The 18,511-nt window shown below is 42.7% G+C and overlaps 4 protein-coding genes and 1 pseudogene across 4 annotated transcripts; 3 read left to right on the top strand and 2 right to left on the bottom strand.

Annotated features, from left to right (window-relative positions):
* Positions 1 to 590: 590 nt before the first annotated feature.
* Positions 591 to 1,956, bottom strand: LOC131259608 (odorant receptor 94b-like; annotated as a pseudogene).
* A 1,220-nt stretch (positions 1,957 to 3,176) lies between these two features.
* Positions 3,177 to 4,401, top strand: LOC131258638 (odorant receptor 94b-like). Its single transcript, XM_058259992.1, has 4 exons — positions 3,177 to 3,760; positions 3,846 to 3,948; positions 4,013 to 4,273; positions 4,339 to 4,401. Exons 1-4 carry the CDS (start codon positions 3,177 to 3,179, stop codon positions 4,399 to 4,401), a joined length of 1,011 nt encoding a protein of 336 aa, XP_058115975.1.
* Positions 4,402 to 4,814: 413 nt separating this feature from the next.
* On the top strand, positions 4,815 to 5,543 carry LOC131258646 (uncharacterized). The gene has a single exon (XM_058260005.1). It carries the CDS (start codon positions 4,815 to 4,817, stop codon positions 5,541 to 5,543), a length of 729 nt encoding a protein of 242 aa, XP_058115988.1.
* A 737-nt stretch (positions 5,544 to 6,280) lies between these two features.
* LOC131258636 (uncharacterized) lies at positions 6,281 to 6,994 on the top strand. Its single transcript, XM_058259994.1, has one exon. The coding sequence runs from the start codon at positions 6,281 to 6,283 to the stop codon at positions 6,992 to 6,994; it is 714 nt and encodes a 237-aa protein (XP_058115977.1).
* Positions 6,995 to 7,165: 171 nt separating this feature from the next.
* On the bottom strand, positions 7,166 to 11,144 carry LOC131260122 (actin-related protein 1). Its single transcript, XM_058261790.1, has 4 exons — positions 10,929 to 11,144; positions 10,092 to 10,156; positions 9,119 to 9,992; positions 7,166 to 9,051 (listed from the first exon to the last, which is right to left on the bottom strand). Exons 1-4 carry the CDS (start codon positions 10,974 to 10,976, stop codon positions 8,908 to 8,910), a joined length of 1,131 nt encoding a protein of 376 aa, XP_058117773.1. The 5' UTR covers positions 10,977 to 11,144; the 3' UTR covers positions 7,166 to 8,907.
* Positions 11,145 to 18,511: the final 7,367 nt, after the last annotated feature.

Below are 18,511 nucleotides of genomic sequence, written 5' to 3'. Positions count from 1 at the left end.
TCCGTATGCTAAACCATGCGCCTGCTTCATTAGGTTTAGAGGGAAAAGAAGAGAGAAAATAATTTACAATACAGGGTTGACTAAAATAAAACGAATGGTTTATGTAGTTCAAAACAATTCTACCGCGAGTTTTGAATGTTTTTATGATGTGCTCCGAATACTACAAGGTACAAAAGCTACTGACGACACTTCCTGAAATTCCTCTTGTTTGATTCTTCGTGAGAAAATTCTTCAATTCCTACCTTTCAAATCCATAACTCGACACCTGGCAGCACTAATTACAGACTGATGACGTTAATCACTGGATATTAGTTGTTAGGTTAGGAATTTCTATTTATTTTATAATTACCGGTAACAGAGTATACAATATTTATGTCAACTGATTAGGCTGGAAATATTTTGTGGGGGGGGGGGGCACACATGATTAGCTTTGAAAAAAACATTTATCATGTTTTAGTATGTTTAATTTTAACCATAAAATTATAATTCACACTATTGTTTGGGCATACAACACAACATACAACAATACAACAATTTAACATTACGTTACACCACCGATCATCGAAACGTTTGTTATATGTTTCTATGATTTAGACATTTTTAGCTTTACGCTGTAACACACAATATACAGAATACGCCATGTTGAGAATCTACAGAAAACAAATAAAGAAAGATTATTTGATGTGAAGCATTTGATAGCTACTTTGCTGTTTGTCTCACCGTTGTAAATGCGGGTAAGTTGAAGTTAAAATACCCATACGCTGTAGCTGCAAACGGTTTGTTGGTTCTTATCATGAACATTTGCACACGTTTCCGGTTGCTTCTCTTCATCGTGTACCAGTTCGACGAGTAGATGGCATTGGTAAGTGCGTAACTTTTCAGAGCCACTTCATTACCATAGTAGCATGGGAGCCCAATTTGCATCGTCATGGACATCATATAGAACACGTTCATGAGCTTGCTAAAGTCGTTGAGATTGAGCTGTTTAAAGAAAATAAAAAGAAAAATGTGTAAAATGTTCTCTTACAAACATGGTGCGGTGGTATCGAGGACATTTAGAGCTTCCGGCTCACTTACCATAGATGATACTTGGTATGCTGAAGCGCAAATCACGAGACCGCTGACACTGAACTGCACAAAATAGGCAGGAGAGAACAAGCGTTCCACCTGGCGCAGCATGCTGTAATTGGAGGTAAACCATATAAGATGCATGCTTTGCATGATGCAGATTGCTTACCGATGGATTTTGTTATAGTGCTCTACCAGTGGTATAAAAGATTCTTCAAACTCCTCCGATGTCTTTAAATCACGGAACCGTTTGGCTAGCAAATCCAATTGAATGCCAATCATCTGCAGCAGATAGCAAAGCTGTGTGTCGCCGGCAGTATTCAGTAGCATGTGAAAAAACATGCCGAAACTTTGATACGCGAATATCGTGTAGTACGCTACACGTGCTTCCTCTCCGTACGGTACTCCAAAGAACCAGGGAAAGAAGGGCATACGATACTCGGCACTGAGGAGAGTGCTACCAGTCCCGAAAGCCGCCATGTGGCTAACAAAGATGTACACATAGTACAATCTGTTGAAACCCAGCAAGCTGTTCTCCTGCAGTCTGCGTTCATGGTCGTCACGTGGTTGAAACGAATGTCCAACGGTTGTCTCGTACAGCGACCATGTAGTGGAGAAATTACGATAGATTGTACGGGTTTTAAGACACATGGCCGTTTCCGTGAGCACGATGTACATGATGTAGAACACCAGCTGCTCGAATGTTTGCGAAAAGAACACATTCAACACCAACGCGCAAAGATACAGCGCCATGATGAACGTGTAGAACAGGTAGCAGTACACCCGGTACGGAAAGGATTTCCCGACGGGTGCGTTGAAAAATCCGCACAACTTCCAGGCCCACATTGAGAAGCGAAGAGGAAAAATGAACCGTCTAGTGTCGTACATAGTTTTATGTTTTCTTAAAAAATGTTGTTTAATTTGCCACTGCCGAATAGGTACTGAGGCAATATCCCTTTCGAGGCGATCAAACGGTCAGCGACCAGCTAGTGGTAAATTATAGAGTCTTTGTTATAATTACTGGTCAAATGTTATAATTACTGGTCAAAAGAGTATGAGTCTCGATGCAACGAAGGAAACTCAATACTTTCGAAATACGTGTCCTGTAATAAAATTAGAGTTTTAAGTCGAGTACAAATGAGGCATCTTTTCTAATTTCTACTCCTATTCCTATACTCATTTCTGTCCAACTTCCCATGGAAAAACTCGTCGAAACATTATTTCTTTACCGAATTTAATTTGAGGTCTATCGACAAAATAATATAAAATGTGTAATGAAGTGTTCAAGAAGTTTAACGTCTGATATAAAGTCATAAAAAATCTTACAATTCAAAGGGTCACTCAGAGTTTATCTCTAGATTTTTCACATGATAATTTAAAAATTCAGGATCTTTCATTCACAGGATTTTTTACTTGCAATCATCGGATTTTTGTTTCAAATAACGATGTACTTATCTTTTGAACCATAAAGGTATACCATTAAAAACTTTCCTCTAGAAGCAAAAACACCTGAAAATATTAATTACGTACAACGAACATGTGGAATTTCAGCAAATGCAACGATAAGAATTAAAAAAATTGAACAATTTAAGTTAAACATATTGGAAATTTATACAATATTTCAAGGCAAATCAAATTGTTAGCATGTCTTTCCAGTTTCCTGACACAGCAAAATATTTCACAACTAAATTATTACAACTTTGGATGCTATAATTAGTATCACTTGAGCCACCGCCGTGATCGATACCAACCGAATGTCGGAATGTTTGTTTTTCCATGTCAAACCACCGACACGCCCCGATGATTTAAAACAGACCAAACATGAAATTAAAACTTGCTTATATAAAAGCCTAAATCGTATCGAGCGGTTACACATAGGCGCGCCAGTTTCAAGTAAGGACAGTTCTCAACGGACTGGTGAACCGGAAAGTACGATGCAGCGAGAAGCTCGACCTCCAGGATCGGCCCCGCAAGGCAAATATCACTGGGAGAAATTTATCCAGCCCATTCGGTTCACCGTTTGGACTTGGGTAATCTGTGGGCTCTACAATAGGAAACCGCAAAGCGCCCTATACCGGGCGTATCGGTACGCCTTCAACTTCACCATCATGGCGGTGTATCTGTTCACGCTGACGCTCAACATGTTTGTGATGCAAACGTTTGAGCAACTGCTCCTGTACACCATGTACATCGTGTTCACCGAGATCGTAATGGTAATGAAGGCCTTCATTGCCTACTACAACTTTGATCGCATCTACAAGCTCTACCATCGCACGATCGCGGACGCCTTCCACCCAAAGGATGAGCTGGAGCAGAAGCTGTACCGTGCGGGAGTCGGAGAGATCAAGTACTACAGCTATCTGTACGTGCTGGCCGGCAATCTGGCCGTCGCAAGCTCGTTGCTGTACCTTCTCCACAAGGACTACCGTATGCCGTACTTTCCGTGGATGTTTGGCATCGAGTATGGACCGGAGGCACGGATGAACTATGGTATCATCTTCGGTTACCAAGTGCTCGGTATGTACTTCCACATGCTGGTCACCGTGGCGGTGGATGTGCAGCTTTGCTACTTGCTCGGAATGATTTCCATCCATCTGGACTTGCTGGACAAACGGTTCCGGATGCTATCCACATCGCAGCAGTTCCAACATTCGTTCATTGAGCTTGTACAACAGTACGAAATGGTACATCGGTACGAGATCGGTCATTGTTCAAAGGGTGTTTTGCAGTGATCTAGATCGTATATGCTCACCTTACAACGTCTCTTCCCTCCTCAGCATGGTTCGGGAGGTGCAGCAGCTCTACTCTCCCGCATTTTTCGTGCAATTCAGTGCCAGTGGGTTGGTGATCTGTGCGACCGCTTTTCAGGCATCATCGATGGTAAGTCGAACAGCAGAACACGATTAACAAACCAATCGACACTACGCGTGCACCCTGTTTGCAGCTCAACGTGTACGAACTTACCGCCATTCAAAACCTGCTCTACATGTTGGCGATGATGTTCCAAATGTTTCTACCGTGCCGGTTCGGCAACGAAGTGACCCGCAAAAGTACTGCCCTCAGGACCGCCGTTTACAGTTCGCACTGGTACGGTATGCGTCTACGGGAGCGAAAGTTCTTGCACATGCTGCTGCAGCGCATGAACAAACCGTTCACCCTCAGAGGGTATCATTTTTTCAACTACAATCTACCGGCCTACACCTCGGTAACACGTGACAAACGAGCACTTTTCTTAAGGTATGCCACGATTGACATGATTTTCTTTTCCAGACACTCAATATGGCATATTCTGTATACGCATTGCTGCAACGTATGGCCTTGAAGAGATCCTAAGTGAAGCAGATTAAAAAAAATAATTTGATGTATTCACAATATTCAGCAACTTCAAATGCAACCATTCTGAAATTGATTCCTTCAATGGTGAAAATTCTATCAGAACATTACAATTTACAAAACACACACTCGCACAACCAACATTGGTCGTCTTTATATGCTCTTGATGGTAGAAAAGGCTGAGAAACAGGTTCCGCAAGTTAATACGGTGTACTTTCTTTGCGTTTCATAGAACTGGTTGAAACTAGACTCCATGTAACTTGTCCAAATAATGATGCTCTCTTATCAAGCATTGTGGCCCGCAAGCAGACGCGTCTTTCCAGCGTCAGTGTCTATCAGTTGAAATTAAGCCATAGACCAGATAAGTGCCGTTCTTGTGTGGAGAAAGTCAAGTTGTACTACGATTCTTCACAATGTCCATCTGGAAACGCCCGGATACCGTTCCCTTTCCCACCGTTTGGCACAGATTTAGCGGCCGTTCTCCCGACACGGCGGAACTGGACAAATACGTTGTGCAGGATATACCAGAGGATCGATTCGACGACTGTATCGACCATATGTGCTCGTACTTCCTGCGCGACGAGCCAATATGCCGTTGTTTGGAACTAGCGAACGATCCGATCGCAATTGCCGATATCAGCACCATTTGGCGCAAGGTGCTACAGCGACGATGTGCCGTTGTGTGTTTTCGGGAGGCCGATGATCGCGACGAGATCGTGGGAATCAACATGCTGAATGTCGTCTCGCGCGACGATCCAAAAACCACCGAGCAAATTTCCTCGACTGGCCTGAAGGTGTTCTACGACTGCACCATTCACATGACGGAACGGGGGCAACTGTTCGAACGCTTTTCGGTGGACCATTTTCTCTCCGCGTGGGGCTTGTCGGTACATCCGCGCTTCCGTGGGCTTGGGCTGGCAAAGGAAATTCTGCGCGCTCGTATTCCTTTCTGCCAAGCAATGGGACTCAAACTGTCGGCGACTGTTTTCTCTCATCCTGGATCGCAGATACCGGCGGCGAGGGCGGGCTTTCAGGATGCCGTGGTGGAAAAGTTTTCCGATCTGGCCGAGAAAGGATTCGTTATGCCAGGCATCAACGTGGAGTACAATAAGCTAATGGTGTTGAAGGTAGACCATCAATAGTGAATCGTGAATGTGAATAAAGTAAGATAAGTAGGAAAAGAATTGTAAGCTTTAATAATATTCTGAAAGAAAATAAATAAATGATTTTATTCAGAACAAAAAAAATCTACCCGCATGGGCCGCTTTTAAAAACATTTCACTTCAACAATTTTAGTATTTGCATATGATGGCGAGGTAAAAAATTCCCGGCGGAAAATTCCAAAAGGTAGTGAGAGGAACACGATCAAATCGAATAAGCCTCAAACGAAGTTTATTTGCAAAATGGCTTACAACACAACGTATGCTTTATTTGTAAAAATGAGGCACACCCGAGTTGAAAATAAATATCTTAGAATAAATTGCAGATGTAAGGCCTCGTTTAGGTATTACGTTGTACGTCTTTTGTGACTTTCGCATAAGGTGATTCATAAGTCGTCTCAAAACTAAGCTAAATGTCGAAAAATGCTCGTTTATGCTGGAAGAAAAATAATTCAAATTCATTACCCTGCTGAATGTGACCTCATTGCCCTTGTAGTAAAACCTGTTTTAGCTAGATTGCTTTTTTTAATTGCTTCTCTAAACGCATCAAAAGTCACGGAAGCCAACCCCCATATTCGAGGAAGACATTCGAGGTGTGATCGTTCAACGTTCAGTAGTCTTTAGTCGCGATCTAACGCCAAAAGTGTGTTTTGGAGAAATATCCTGATAAGACCTGTTCACTGGGCTGATTTACAGTTTCAAAAGATACACAGTTTAACATGTACATCTGGAAACGACCGGATACCGTTCCATTTCCCACCGTTTGGCACAGATTTAGCGGCCGCACTCCCGACACGAATGACCTGGTCAACTATGTAGTGCAAGATATACCAGAGAACCGATTTGATGACTGCATCGAGCATATGTGTTCCTACTTATTGCGTGATGAACCAACATGTCGTTGTTTTGCACTGGCCGATGATCCAATCGCCATTTGGCGGAAGGTGCTGGAGCGACGATGTGCCGTTGTGTGTTTTCGTGAAGGTGATGATCGTGGCGAGATCGTGGGAATCAACATGCTGAACGTCGTCTCGCGCGATGACCCGAAATCGGCCGGTCAATATCGTTCAGTTGGCCTGCAGATTGTCTACGACTGCACCATTCACATGACGGAACGGGGGCAACTGTTCGAACGCTTTTCGGTGGACCATTTTCTCTCCGCGTGGGGCTTGTCGGTGCATCCGCGCTTCAGTGGGCTTGGGTTGGCAAAGGAAATTCTGCGCGCTCGCATTCCTTTCTGCCAAGCGATGGGACTCAAACTGTCGGCGACTGTTTTCTCGCATCCTGGATCGCAGATACCGGCGGCGAAGGCGGGCTTTCAGGATGCCGTGGTGGAAAAGTTTACCGATCTAGCCGAGAAAGGATTCGTTATGCCAGGTATCAACGTGGAGTACAATAAGCTAATGGTGCTGAAAATTAGTAATGGTAACTGAATGACTTTTTAATGTGAACGTAAAATGCGGATTTAAGTGAGCCTTACTACTTCGGAAAAATGTGACAATTTAGAAATGACAACAAATAAAAATAACACCATAACAAAACGTTCTTTAATGTTTAGTTTCTCAGACTCTTTAGCACGCAAAGGAAAATGAATTCACCAAGGCTTGAATTTTCTTGTTCGATATATTATTCCGCATACACTTTGCAATTGCCGTGTCTTTCATTCTGCTTCCCCGGCGACCGTCGTTAAGTACTCGGTACAACTGAGAAGCTCCAATCCTATGAACCCTGCGACACAACATGCCTGCAATTCAGCGATTCAATTATCGATTTTCGTTGCAACTGCATTACCTGATACTAATAATTAGTTACATAATATCTATTCATATTTCTGTTTGTTTTTTTTACGGGATAAGATCCACAATGTCTCCTACTTGTGCTGCCCTTTTCGATACGCGTTCATGTACGAGCAACAACCTTCTACGCGCGTACACACGCACGTTTCACATCGTGCTTTACTTGATAGTTATTGAGTATAAATTACTAAAGTATAACTTAATGTGTTAATGCATGAAAAAGTATTATTAGAAGTGCTGTTTTGGAAGCGATGATATGATGATCAAATTTTACGATCAATCAAATCATGACTACGCAAAGGAAAAAGGATTGTCCTATCGTGCGCATCATTGACATTCAAAGCCATATAGTTATATTCAGCCTTACCACGGACTTCGATTGAATCGAGCTGCCTATTTTCATTCATATCATGCCAAAGGAACCGAACCGTTTGCTTAATATGGATGAAAGTTGAAAGCCCAGTTCGTTCGGATTCATTCGATCGAAGTCCGTGCTGAAACTGAATAAGTTAATAGAAAAAAGCACACATCTCTAATGCAACCACTTGCAGTTGGAATGAAGGATTGCCCCTAGGTGCAAGAGGGGGGAAGGAAAGTGAAGTCATTAGTGGAAAAAGATGATACATGTAAAACACTTTTAATGGTTACATTTCTAAAACAAATATGTTTGCTAGCAGATGTTCAATTCAATTCTTCTGCATTACATGCAAACACACACTTCCCTCATGTACCAAATGACATAAAAACACAAGACACACCATCGAACAAAGGGCAACAATTTTATAAAAAAAGGACTCGCTTACAGGGACATTTCTACCAACTGAAAGAGGAGTGTCATTTTTCAAAGCGACATGTAGTCATGTGAGGTGTGTATAGGCAACAATGAAAAACACCATTAAAACTTTGGAAAAAGCGTCGCTCAGAGCAGTTGGAATAAGGATATACAGTGAATAGCCCTAACACTGATTGGCCATTACATTGGTAGACCGACCGTATTCCATGTGTCTTTCTGTGCGTGGAATAAGGAATTCTTATTACTTCCCTATATTTGCTGCTCGACTGTAGTATCGCTTACATAAGGTGAACACTCTCTTGTCTATTCCGATTGCCTCCTGAAGGATCGTTCAATTGCATAGTTTATGTTAGTCTATTTGTCTAGATTTTAAACCAAAAATGTGTGTGCCACTGCGCATTGCACTAATAAAGTTATGCCTCCCTTCCGGCATTAAAAATGAAAACAGTACAAAAATCGTCGCGGAAGCCTAAAGCGTTGAACGATACTTCCGCTATCCACTGATAGCCGGTGACCTGAAACAGGCTTTTTTTATTAACCTGAGAGAAGCGTTTCTATTATCAGCCCTCGAAAACCCTCTTTAAAATGAACTCATGCTCAGTGCGCTGGTCCATTATCTTCCTGGCCACGCCAGCTCCATTCCTTCCAAATGCTTACCACTTTCCGATAGAAACATGCACGCACGAACGATACGCAAACACAGCCCTCTGGCGGCGACACAAACTGCTGGAGAAAACGCAAATGCTAGCCGGGCGCCTTAGAAGGTTTTCCGATGGATCGCCCGTTGACCGTCCTCATCGAATTCCCGCTTCGAGATCCACATCTTTTTGAATGTGTCGAGAGAGGCCAAAATCGAACCGCCCATCCAGGTCGAATAGATGCGCTCCTGCGGTGCGGCAATCTGTGCGTGATGAAAAGCGAAAAGAAAAGTAAAATTTTGCTCGTATCCTAAAATTTTGTCAATTTACCCTAATTTTCATATCCTTCGCCACGTGTTTTCGGATCTCCGACAGTAGTCGATCGCCGAAGCCCTTAAACAGCGTCGATCCACCCGAGAGCACTATGTTCTGGTACAGCATCTTCCTTAGATCCATGTCGGACTTTTGAATCGAATAGATAAGCACCTCGTGTATGCCCTCGCATTCCTCACCGAGCATGTGCGGGCGGAACAGTACTTCTGGTGCTCGGTAGCATGCCGGGCCGATCTCGAGTACGTTTCCGTCCGGCAGCGTGTACTTCGTTTTTTCCGTGTCTACCGTTTCCTCCTTCAGCGGGTTCGTCGCTAGCGAGCACACTTTCTCCTTGATCGAGCGAACAATCTCGAACTCGGCCGTCGTGCGGAAACTGAAGCCTTCCTTCCGGATAAGCGTCTTCAGGTAGCGGGTCACGTCACGCCCGGCAATGTCCACCCGCATAATGCTGTGCGGCATGGCGAAACCTTCGAAGATTGGCACGGCATGCGTAACACCGTCACCCGAGTCCAGCACCACTCCGGTCACGCGCCCCGTCGCGTACAGACTCAGCACAGCCTGCATCGACACGAACAGTGCAGGCACGTTGAACGTTTCGAAGAAAATTTCTGCCGCCTTCTCGCGGTTTTTGCGCGGGTTCAACGGCGCTTCGGTGAGCAGCACCGGATGCTCCTCGGCGAAGGTGGCCAGCTCATCTTTGCTGTAGATGTAGGTCCAGATTTTTTCCATATCGTTCCAGTCGGTGACAATGCCGTGCTCCATAGGGTAGCGAATACTCAGCAGCCCCCGATAGTCTTCTGCCTTTGGTCCCACGAACATGTCTCCCTCCAGTGCACCGGCCATCACGCGTACATGCTTCGGTCGTCCCATGCTACAAGTGAGGAGGTTAAGTGAGAAACCATTAAGAACGTATTCTTTTCAACACCATCACAGTAACCATTGGTTAGGTTACTGCTGCTACGTTACTCACTAGTTGGGAAAACGGCATTTTGGTATGTGATCGCCAGCAAAACCAGCCTTAATCATTCCAGAGCCCTGCAAAGAAAGTTAGGAAGAATCGATTCGATCGCGGATAAGAAAGACACCTTATCAGACAGCGATGTACGCGGATCGGGTTAAACAAATTCGCCGAACGCTGGGAGCAGTGGTTCCACCAAATCCTAATTTCACCGTTTTTGACCGGCACCGTATCGCAGTGGTAGATGAGTTCTATTTGCGTTGTCAGCAGCAGCGAGACTACTACCGGGATCGTACGGGACTTTTAAAGCAGCTGCCGGAATTTGAGCGTCCTCTAAGCAGAAGCTTCTCGCAGCTAACGAATCCTACGAAAGAATATCTTCGCCTACACGGCTGTTCGGTCGCATATGGCACGACGAATGATTTTTAGGAGTTTTGCGATATCCAAGTGATTTGAAAATTAAATTCCCAGAGTGTCCACTCCCAACAGGTTGGCATGTAATCCATTTTTTTCTCCGTTTCCTTTAGGAATAATCTGAAAACGTATTCCATCCGGTGATGTCATTGCAGGTTCCTTCGATGCCTTCATTCAACAGACGTCCACGGTTCTTCAGTCATCGTTTGTCAACTTTTTACCCCTACTTCGGCTCTTTTCCAATACCTTCCCCCTCGTCCACCAGCATCAGAGTAACCGTACGCACGGGTTTCCGGGAGGAAGTTGGTGGAGCGATGCGTCGGCAGGATTTCTTTTTCTTTAACGTCACCTACGCAGCCCCCTGCCGACCGTGGCCCGCTAACCAAATATGTGAGGGAGTGTTCGGTTTTCACCTTGTCCCTCCAGACTACTTACATTGTCGATGACGACCGGTTGATTCACTATCACATCGTACGGTTCCATTGTGCTGATCGTTGCCTGGTGGTGCTTCCGGAGGAACCAAAAACCGGAAGAGAAAGAAAATGTGTGCTAACCGAAAGAAAACTCTTCGGTACGCAAGGAGAAAAGGAAATTTTGTTTTCACTGATACACTTTCCACGAAACGCAGCAGCAGCAGTGCTACTCAGCGGCCCCGTTGGTTTTTTTGCAGTCGTTGACAGTAGTGTTGGCAGAATCGGGACTCGGAAGATTCGAAGATTCGATCCCTAGAGGGATTCTAAAGATTCGAATCCCATTTGACGGATTCTAAAGATTCGAATCCCTTTTGACGGATTCTAAAGATTCGAATCCCTTTTGACGGATTCTAAAGATTTGATTCGATTGGGACTCGAATCTGATTTGATTTGTTAAGGACTCGAATCTGTTTTGATTTGTTTGGGACTCGATTTGATTCGATTCTGACTTGATCCTAAACTGTTAGAATCGACTCACAATGATTTGAGTCGAATTAGTCACATAACTAGTCGATCTAGAGACAATGTAATTGATTTAAATTTACTCAAATCGAACGCTGGGTAGAATGTCCAATGGACATAGATTGAGTTTTTTGCGCGATTTGCAAGTAAGGCTCTAGAAAAATTCCTAGAACCTATTTTTTACAAAGAAATACAGTAGAATGTCCATTATCCGAGTGCTTGGACCGACTGTTTCTTGGATTGGGATTCGGATTTGGGGATTTGGTTTACCCACCACTAGCATAAAGCTGCAGCGCGCAAACAAGCTTCAAAAACTTGGTCGCAGCTTGAAATAATGACTGAAATAGCCAAATTGCTAATAACTTTTTAGTGCCTTGGTCAATTTCAACAACAGACACCTCAAATGAAAGGTCTTTTGAAGGCAAATAACTTATAATAATACAAAAAATATTCTACCTCAATTCTTATTTTATTAAATAAACATTTGAATAGGATTTAGACACAGATACCTTGTTTGGTATTTTCTGCTGAAATAACAAATTTGTAAATAATTTTTGATTCTTTCCACCAATTTGTACATGTAACCTCATAAATGAAAAGGATGAACAATCGGAACATCAGGCTGATGTGCATTTTTTCCATACTTACAGGACTGGCAGCAATGGCAGTTAACATCTAAAGAACGATGACATGCGGCAGCCTCCGGCGAGCATTTTCGGGCCCATAGATTCATCAAATAGATGATATGAAAGATCATCTAGGCGACCATGTAAGTAAAAACAATGTATTGAAGAACAGTGCAATTAGAACAGTGAGCTAATCCTTAATTACTTCTGTATCATACTTACCGGCATGGTAGCGATGGCAGTTGAAAAACACAGTACGACTATGAGGAGCGTGTATGTAGGAAGGACTTCGCGGGTAGCATGCGGCAGTAACTGGTAAACTTTTACGCAAAAGAGGATCCATCTATTTTGGGTACAATTCAATCATGGAACATGGTGTTAGGATAGTTTGTTTTTTCCCGGTACCCGGACTAGTTAGCAAACACGTTGGTGCGATTGTTGCGTGTATTCTACGATAGCTAGTTTGATTATTTTTTGTTAAAGCCAAGAAAAATGCATTTTACGCACTCTGTGAGCACCCAAAGAGGCGGGCGGTTCCTAAGAACAGACTCGAATGTGTCATAAGAGCATCCCTCACTACTCCCTTAAAAACTCGGCAAAAAGCTGTTTCTTACACCACCAACCTCGCATGTTACCTGTCCTAACTAAGATATTAGCCACGCAACAGCTACTGTTGATTCCGTTCAAATATAGTGGTCTTACTAGATCCTGACATCCCTGGCGAAATATACCCTAATCAAAATTTGGTGTGGCCTGTCGCTAAGCATGAAAAGGTGGTGGTGGTACATTTTTACTATTCCTACCTCCGTATGCTTCGTACCTGACCAAGGGAAAAATAGGTGGCATACCAAAATTGACTATGTAAAACTCTTTGAAGTAACTAAAAGAGCTCGAAAATGCTCGAACCTCCTAACTAACCTAACCCTAACGAAATACATAGTACGCTATCCCTGCCTAAGTAGTCATAATTACGCATCTCCTACACTTCATCTAGTGCCGCATCCCTGACTAGCTCTGCCCTATCAGTTGTTTGATTCGAACGTCTCCTAACTAACCTAACCCTAACGAAATACATAGTACACTATCCCTGCCTAAGTAGCCATAATTACGCATCTCCTACACTTCATCTAGTGCCGCATCCCTGACTAGCTCTGCCCTATCATTTCCCTAATTAAGGGAATAATGACGCACTGGCGTTGCCTGGCTGGCTGACTGGCTGGTTGGTTAGCTGGTACTTCAGACGTCCCTACGATGTCATCTTATGTTGTGTCTTCTGGATGGGCTGTAATGGATACTGAGTTAATACAATTGTAAAATATAGTATAGGATTGCAGGAGGAAGGAGTACCAACCGTGCTCTAGCCGTGGGGAGTTTCGAAGATGGGCTTACCTATACAAATTTCATAGTGTTGTTTTGGGCATTAAATTATGTAGACATAATGAAGTCATATTCTCAAAGGATTCATCAACAGGTTATCTAACAGACAGTCACCACTGTAGCCACGAATACTACTGAACGTGCCAGGACTGAGTATCTCAATATGTTTGACATCCAAGTGTGTTATGCAACCAGTAACCTGCTGCTGGAATAGGGAAAACTATCCAAACCAACAATCCCGGAACAGAATAACTAAATTAGCGTCTTCATGATCGGTCCTGAAGCGCTTGGTTCTCGGTTTGAGGTCACTAACTTGCAACGAATGTTTAGTATTTTCAGTTTGTTCACAAATATGAAGCATGAACAAAAATATCGAAGCGTATTTTCTTTTGACAAAAAGTACCAACAGTTACATTGCATTGATTGCTATAGCAACCAGCTTGATTTGGGAAAGAGTAAAATTTTCGCGCGGCACCGGGCCCGGGCCTTATGAAATGCGTTCAATAGAGTCAAGTAAAAAAATACTCGACGCCGGGTAACTAGCAATGGTCTCCGTATAATTTAACAAAAAAAAGAAGAAAAACAAAAAGCACCACCAACAGAAGTGATGACGAATTTCCTTAGAACTGTTTTATCCAATACACGATTCTTCAAGTGCTTCGAAACACATACAAAACCCAAATTAATATAAAATACAGTCACACAAAACAAAAATATCGCCATGATGTACAAATCAACCAGAACGAAATCCAGAGCTCACTCCGATGGACAAACACGAGGCAACTGAAGGATTTAATTGATCCACATTTCAGCAATAATTATTTCAAAGCTTCCTGAGATAATATGAAGTCGTACAATACCGATTTAACCGGTTCGATAAGTGACTTGGACGACAAGTGAACAAGTGATAACTGGACTTGAAATAAAACGTTGAATGTTATATTTGACTAAAATTTCATATTCCACCTCCTAGAAGATAGCTTTCACATAAAAAAAAGTCATAGTGCCCGTGTAACCGGGCAAATAAGCTAGTAATTTGTAAAAAAGCGTATCGAACGAAAAATAAAGTTAGTAATCTACAAGCGACAACTCGCCTCTTAGCTCCTACGTCGATGGAAGTGCCACCTGGGAGCGCATCGTTCGCAAATTTCTACAATAAATCATTCGCAGTGGCAGATTATCCTATGGGTGGAGTTGGCGGCCGCTAGAAGCCTCGCCGGTCAGAGAACCCCTTTAAAAATACTACATAATTGAGAGTTAACCAAGATCGTGTGTGCAAACGACCGATAGAAGTGAAGAGTTCTCGCAATTCTTACTAGAAATTACCATATTGCTATGTTCAGTTTGGTAATTATTAGCGACGTACAAGTTAATTAACAACTATAAAATTACGCAAAACAAGCGACTTAAATGAAGCGGTTTGAAAGTGGAGCAGTAAACCGTTGAAAATTAAAAAAAGAAGAAGAATTTATTTATTTTCAAGAAAATGGTTTGGGTAAATTTATAAGATTTAAAATGGTTCGAACTTGGTTGACAATGAAAATGCAGACTCCTCAACCGTCTCTACCCAAGTAACATTTCCAAGACCTAACCGCGTGACTACATTAAGCGTACCATACCAAAAACCTGGTACGGTCTAGTGACAGCTTACCAGTGACGATGGTGCGATAGAAAGAGAGAAAAATCGGGTTTTACCACCTGGGCCGCACCATTTTTTGATATGGTACGCTTAATGTAGTCACGCGGTAATAGACTTTTACAAGTTTTATCAATGTTTTAACATGGGTGTACCAAGTCCAATTGGTTTTATAGAGGTTTCTCAGCAGGCAAAATAGTTTTAATAATTTTGACATCCTTAAAACCTTTTGAGGATAGCTATAAAACCGCTCATTAAGTCTAAAATCTTAGTAGACTTGAAGAATCTGTAAATACGCTGTTAAGTCCTTCTTAAAACCTTCTCTTAAAACCAATCAGTGATTTTTGGTCTAGAAAAGGTTTTAAGGGGTGGTTTTGACAACGTTCTGTAGAGTGGGCCCTCTTACACTTAAAACGGGCTTATGAAGGTTTTATCACAACCTTTAAGATATTTTACTCTTCAGATGAGACTTAATGATGAGCATGAACAACAACGTTAGAACCATGATAAAACTTAAAATGTTACTTGGGTAGGAGCACCGGAGATCCTGGAGCCAGAAACAACTACCATGTCTTAAAGCCAACAAGAAACTGAAATAATTGTTTCAACTTCAAATTTTGATTTTGAAACTGTTGCAACATGAAAAATAATCTTTTCCGATGTTTTTATTAACCACATAATGAAAAAAAACCTGCAGATTATGGCAATATCGAGAGTTCTAAAACCTCTTTATAAAGATGAGGATGACGTTTACTGCAGAAAGTTCAATACAGAACATTTTTGACTAAAAAACCAACGGAGCATCAGAAGAAAGCACTTGGTTGTTATTTTCGGAAACTACCAAAAGTGTTAATTATTACCCATGAATCAAAAGAACACATCACATCTATTTGTAACTTGTACAAAAGGTTTATTTTACCGTATTTAATCGAGTATGGTGCGCAGACGAGTATAGTGCGTACCTAAACTAAAACAAAAGTATTGAGAAGTTCATCTTGGTTACTTGCTAATGGGTAACTTCCGAATATAGTGCGCAGATAGTATTTGATCGATCTTTTATCTGAGAAAAAATGCGCACTATATTCGATAAAATACGGTAACCCAAACTAAAGACACAAAGTTAATAAATGAAAGAGGAAAGAAACAAAATTATTGGAGAGAAGTACTAAGATCTTATAAAAAACTGAAAAAAAGAAGTAAAAAAACAATAATTATGGATATTGCAAACTGTAGAGCACAGTCATCTGACGTTGCAATATGTCTGCTAAATACTTGAGCCTTCGCGCAAGCATTAACCGGAACAGTGCAGGTACTATGAGTGAAATATACCATGTGCAAATCACTCATAAAATTCAATTTTTAATTTTACAGCTACAAATTATAAGGCAGCAGTGCAATTTTTTCAGCTAAAATGCATTTTTACCTCTTCAACCCATCGTTGGAAAATTGTAACAAAAAAAAATTAAAAAGGAAAACAATCATTCAGTGACTCGGTGGTCAACTAGAGTCGACGCGATCTTAGCTTTAAAACCCAGGTTCGGAGAAATCAAAAATGCATTGCAAAAAATTTGTAACGGTAAAGATAAAAAAGCAATAACAATAGATGAAACAAACACGCTTCTCCATCAAATGAGTAAATATGTGGTTGTTTTAATAGCCGTAATTTGGAACACGCTGCTTCAGAAAATAAATGCTACAAGCAAGACGCCTCAAACAGTTGAATGTGAACTATTGCAAGGATCAGTGTTGTTGCAATCGTTAGTAACATTCATCAAGAGTTTTCCGGCAGATTTTGCGAATGTAGGAATAACAGCTAACGAGTCATCTTATAGTTCAGTTCAGAAGAAAATCGTGTGCGTAAGCGAGACGAACACAAATTTTCTATCAATTAAGAATTTGTAATTAATACATTCTATGTCATTTGTGATAATGTAAAATCTCTAACATTACAAAGGGCTATTATTATATAGAATCTTTCCCCTGATGATAGAAAGAAAATTTTAAAACTTTTGACTTAAATTTATAAACTTTCATTAATCACAGCATGCTTTAATTGCAAAATATAACAATAATATAATCATACAGTAGATATTTAATGCTGGTTAATATAAAGTTCTGTAAAGGGTTGGATCCGACGCCTCCTGAAGGCTACTATAGGCTCTCCTCCCCAACTCCTACTCAATACGTCCGCGACGTACAGAACGGTAACTTGTCGCCTAAATATCCAAGCTTGGGTACACGGGGAAACCCACCCCCTTGGGCGGATGGGCGGCAAGGCTGAATTGAGAGGGGGAATGGACTGCTACTTGCTAGTAGTTCATCCCCGAGCGTCTGTTCTCCATGTTAGGAGCGGCTTGAACCAGCGTCTGTTCCCCATGTTAGGGGCGGCTGTACACCCTGTCCTGGCATCCTACGGGACGTAAAACAGCTAGCGAATGCTGCAGCGCGAAATCCGTCAGAACGTGGAACACTACAAACGACTGAGGACACAACAAACCCGGCTCTTCGAGAGCAAGAAGCGTCGCTTCGAGGAGTCGGATGAACAACTGATGCAGCAACTAACTCAGTCGGGGGAAACTCGCCAGTTCTACAGGATGTTGAGGAAGACACAAGGCGGCTTCACGCCAAATGTCGCAATGTGTCGTGACGAGGAGGGCAACATTCTTACGGACGAGCGAGAGGTGATCGAAAGGTGGAAGTGCTACTTCAACGGACACCTGAACGGAGCGGAATTGGGGGAGTCCAGCAGCGGCGCAGGCAGAATTGAGCAGCACATTAGCCAGGAGGTAGATGACGAGGTGCTCCCACCATCCTTGGACGAAGTCACTAGTGCCATCAAGCAGCTGAAACAGAACAAAGCAGCTGGCAGCGATGGGCTGGTGGCAGAACTATTCAAGATGGGTTCGGTAGAGCTTGCCGTCAGTATGCACCAGCTAATTGTGAAAATCTGGGAGCAGGAAAGGATACCGGAGGACTGGAAGCTGGGTGTCATCCACCCAGTGTACAAGAAGGGTGACAAAATGGACTGTGCCAGCTTTCGAGCCATCACAGTCCTCAATGCCGCCTACAAAATCCTATCCCAGATACTCTTCTGCAGACTCGCGCCCCTTGCTACAGATTTCGTCGGAAGCTACCAAGCTGGGTTTGTTGGAGGCAAATCCACCACCGACCAGATCTTCACTCTACGGCAGATCCTCCAGAAGTGCCGGGAGCACCAGATCCCGACGCACCACCTCTTCATCGACTTCAAGGCGGCCTACGATACCATAGATAGGAAGGAGCTATGGAAGACCATGCGGCAGTACAGCTTCCCCGAGAAGCTGGTTCGACTGCTAGAGGCCACAATTTTTTTTTTTGGACGAGGGTTCACATTGGCCTTGGCCCCGCCGTGGGACCACGACCAACATTACTCCCTCCTCTGAGCCTTTCACCTTCCGTCACGCT

Source organism: Anopheles coustani, chromosome 3, assembly GCF_943734705.1.
Source record: "Anopheles coustani chromosome 3, idAnoCousDA_361_x.2, whole genome shotgun sequence".
Classification (NCBI taxonomy): Eukaryota; Metazoa; Arthropoda; class Insecta; order Diptera; family Culicidae; genus Anopheles; species Anopheles coustani.
The sequence above is the reverse complement of the archived record's forward strand: the minus strand, read 5'-3'. Positions and strand labels throughout refer to the sequence as shown.

Excerpts from the sequence above, each read along its gene's own strand:
- LOC131258646 (XM_058260005.1), top strand. The coding sequence starts at position 4,815 with ATGTCCATCTGGAAACGCCCGGATACCGTTCCCTTTCCCACCGTTTGG.
- LOC131260122 (XM_058261790.1), bottom strand. The coding sequence starts at position 10,976 with ATGGAACCGTACGATGTGATAGTGAATCAACCGGTCGTCATCGACAAT. Across the intron at positions 10,157-10,928 it reads AACCGGTCGTCATCGACAAT|GGCTCTGGAATGATTAAGGC; the intron begins GTAAGTAGTCTG and ends CTTTCTTTGCAG. Across the intron at positions 9,052-9,118 it reads CGAAGGATATGAAAATTAGG|ATTGCCGCACCGCAGGAGCG; the intron begins GTAAATTGACAA and ends CATCACGCACAG.
- LOC131258636 (XM_058259994.1), top strand. The coding sequence starts at position 6,281 with ATGTACATCTGGAAACGACCGGATACCGTTCCATTTCCCACCGTTTGG.
- LOC131258638 (XM_058259992.1), top strand. The coding sequence starts at position 3,177 with ATGGCGGTGTATCTGTTCACGCTGACGCTCAACATGTTTGTGATGCAA. Across the intron at positions 3,761-3,845 it reads CAGTACGAAATGGTACATCG|CATGGTTCGGGAGGTGCAGC; the intron begins GTACGAGATCGG and ends TTCCCTCCTCAG. Across the intron at positions 3,949-4,012 it reads CTTTTCAGGCATCATCGATG|CTCAACGTGTACGAACTTAC; the intron begins GTAAGTCGAACA and ends CCCTGTTTGCAG.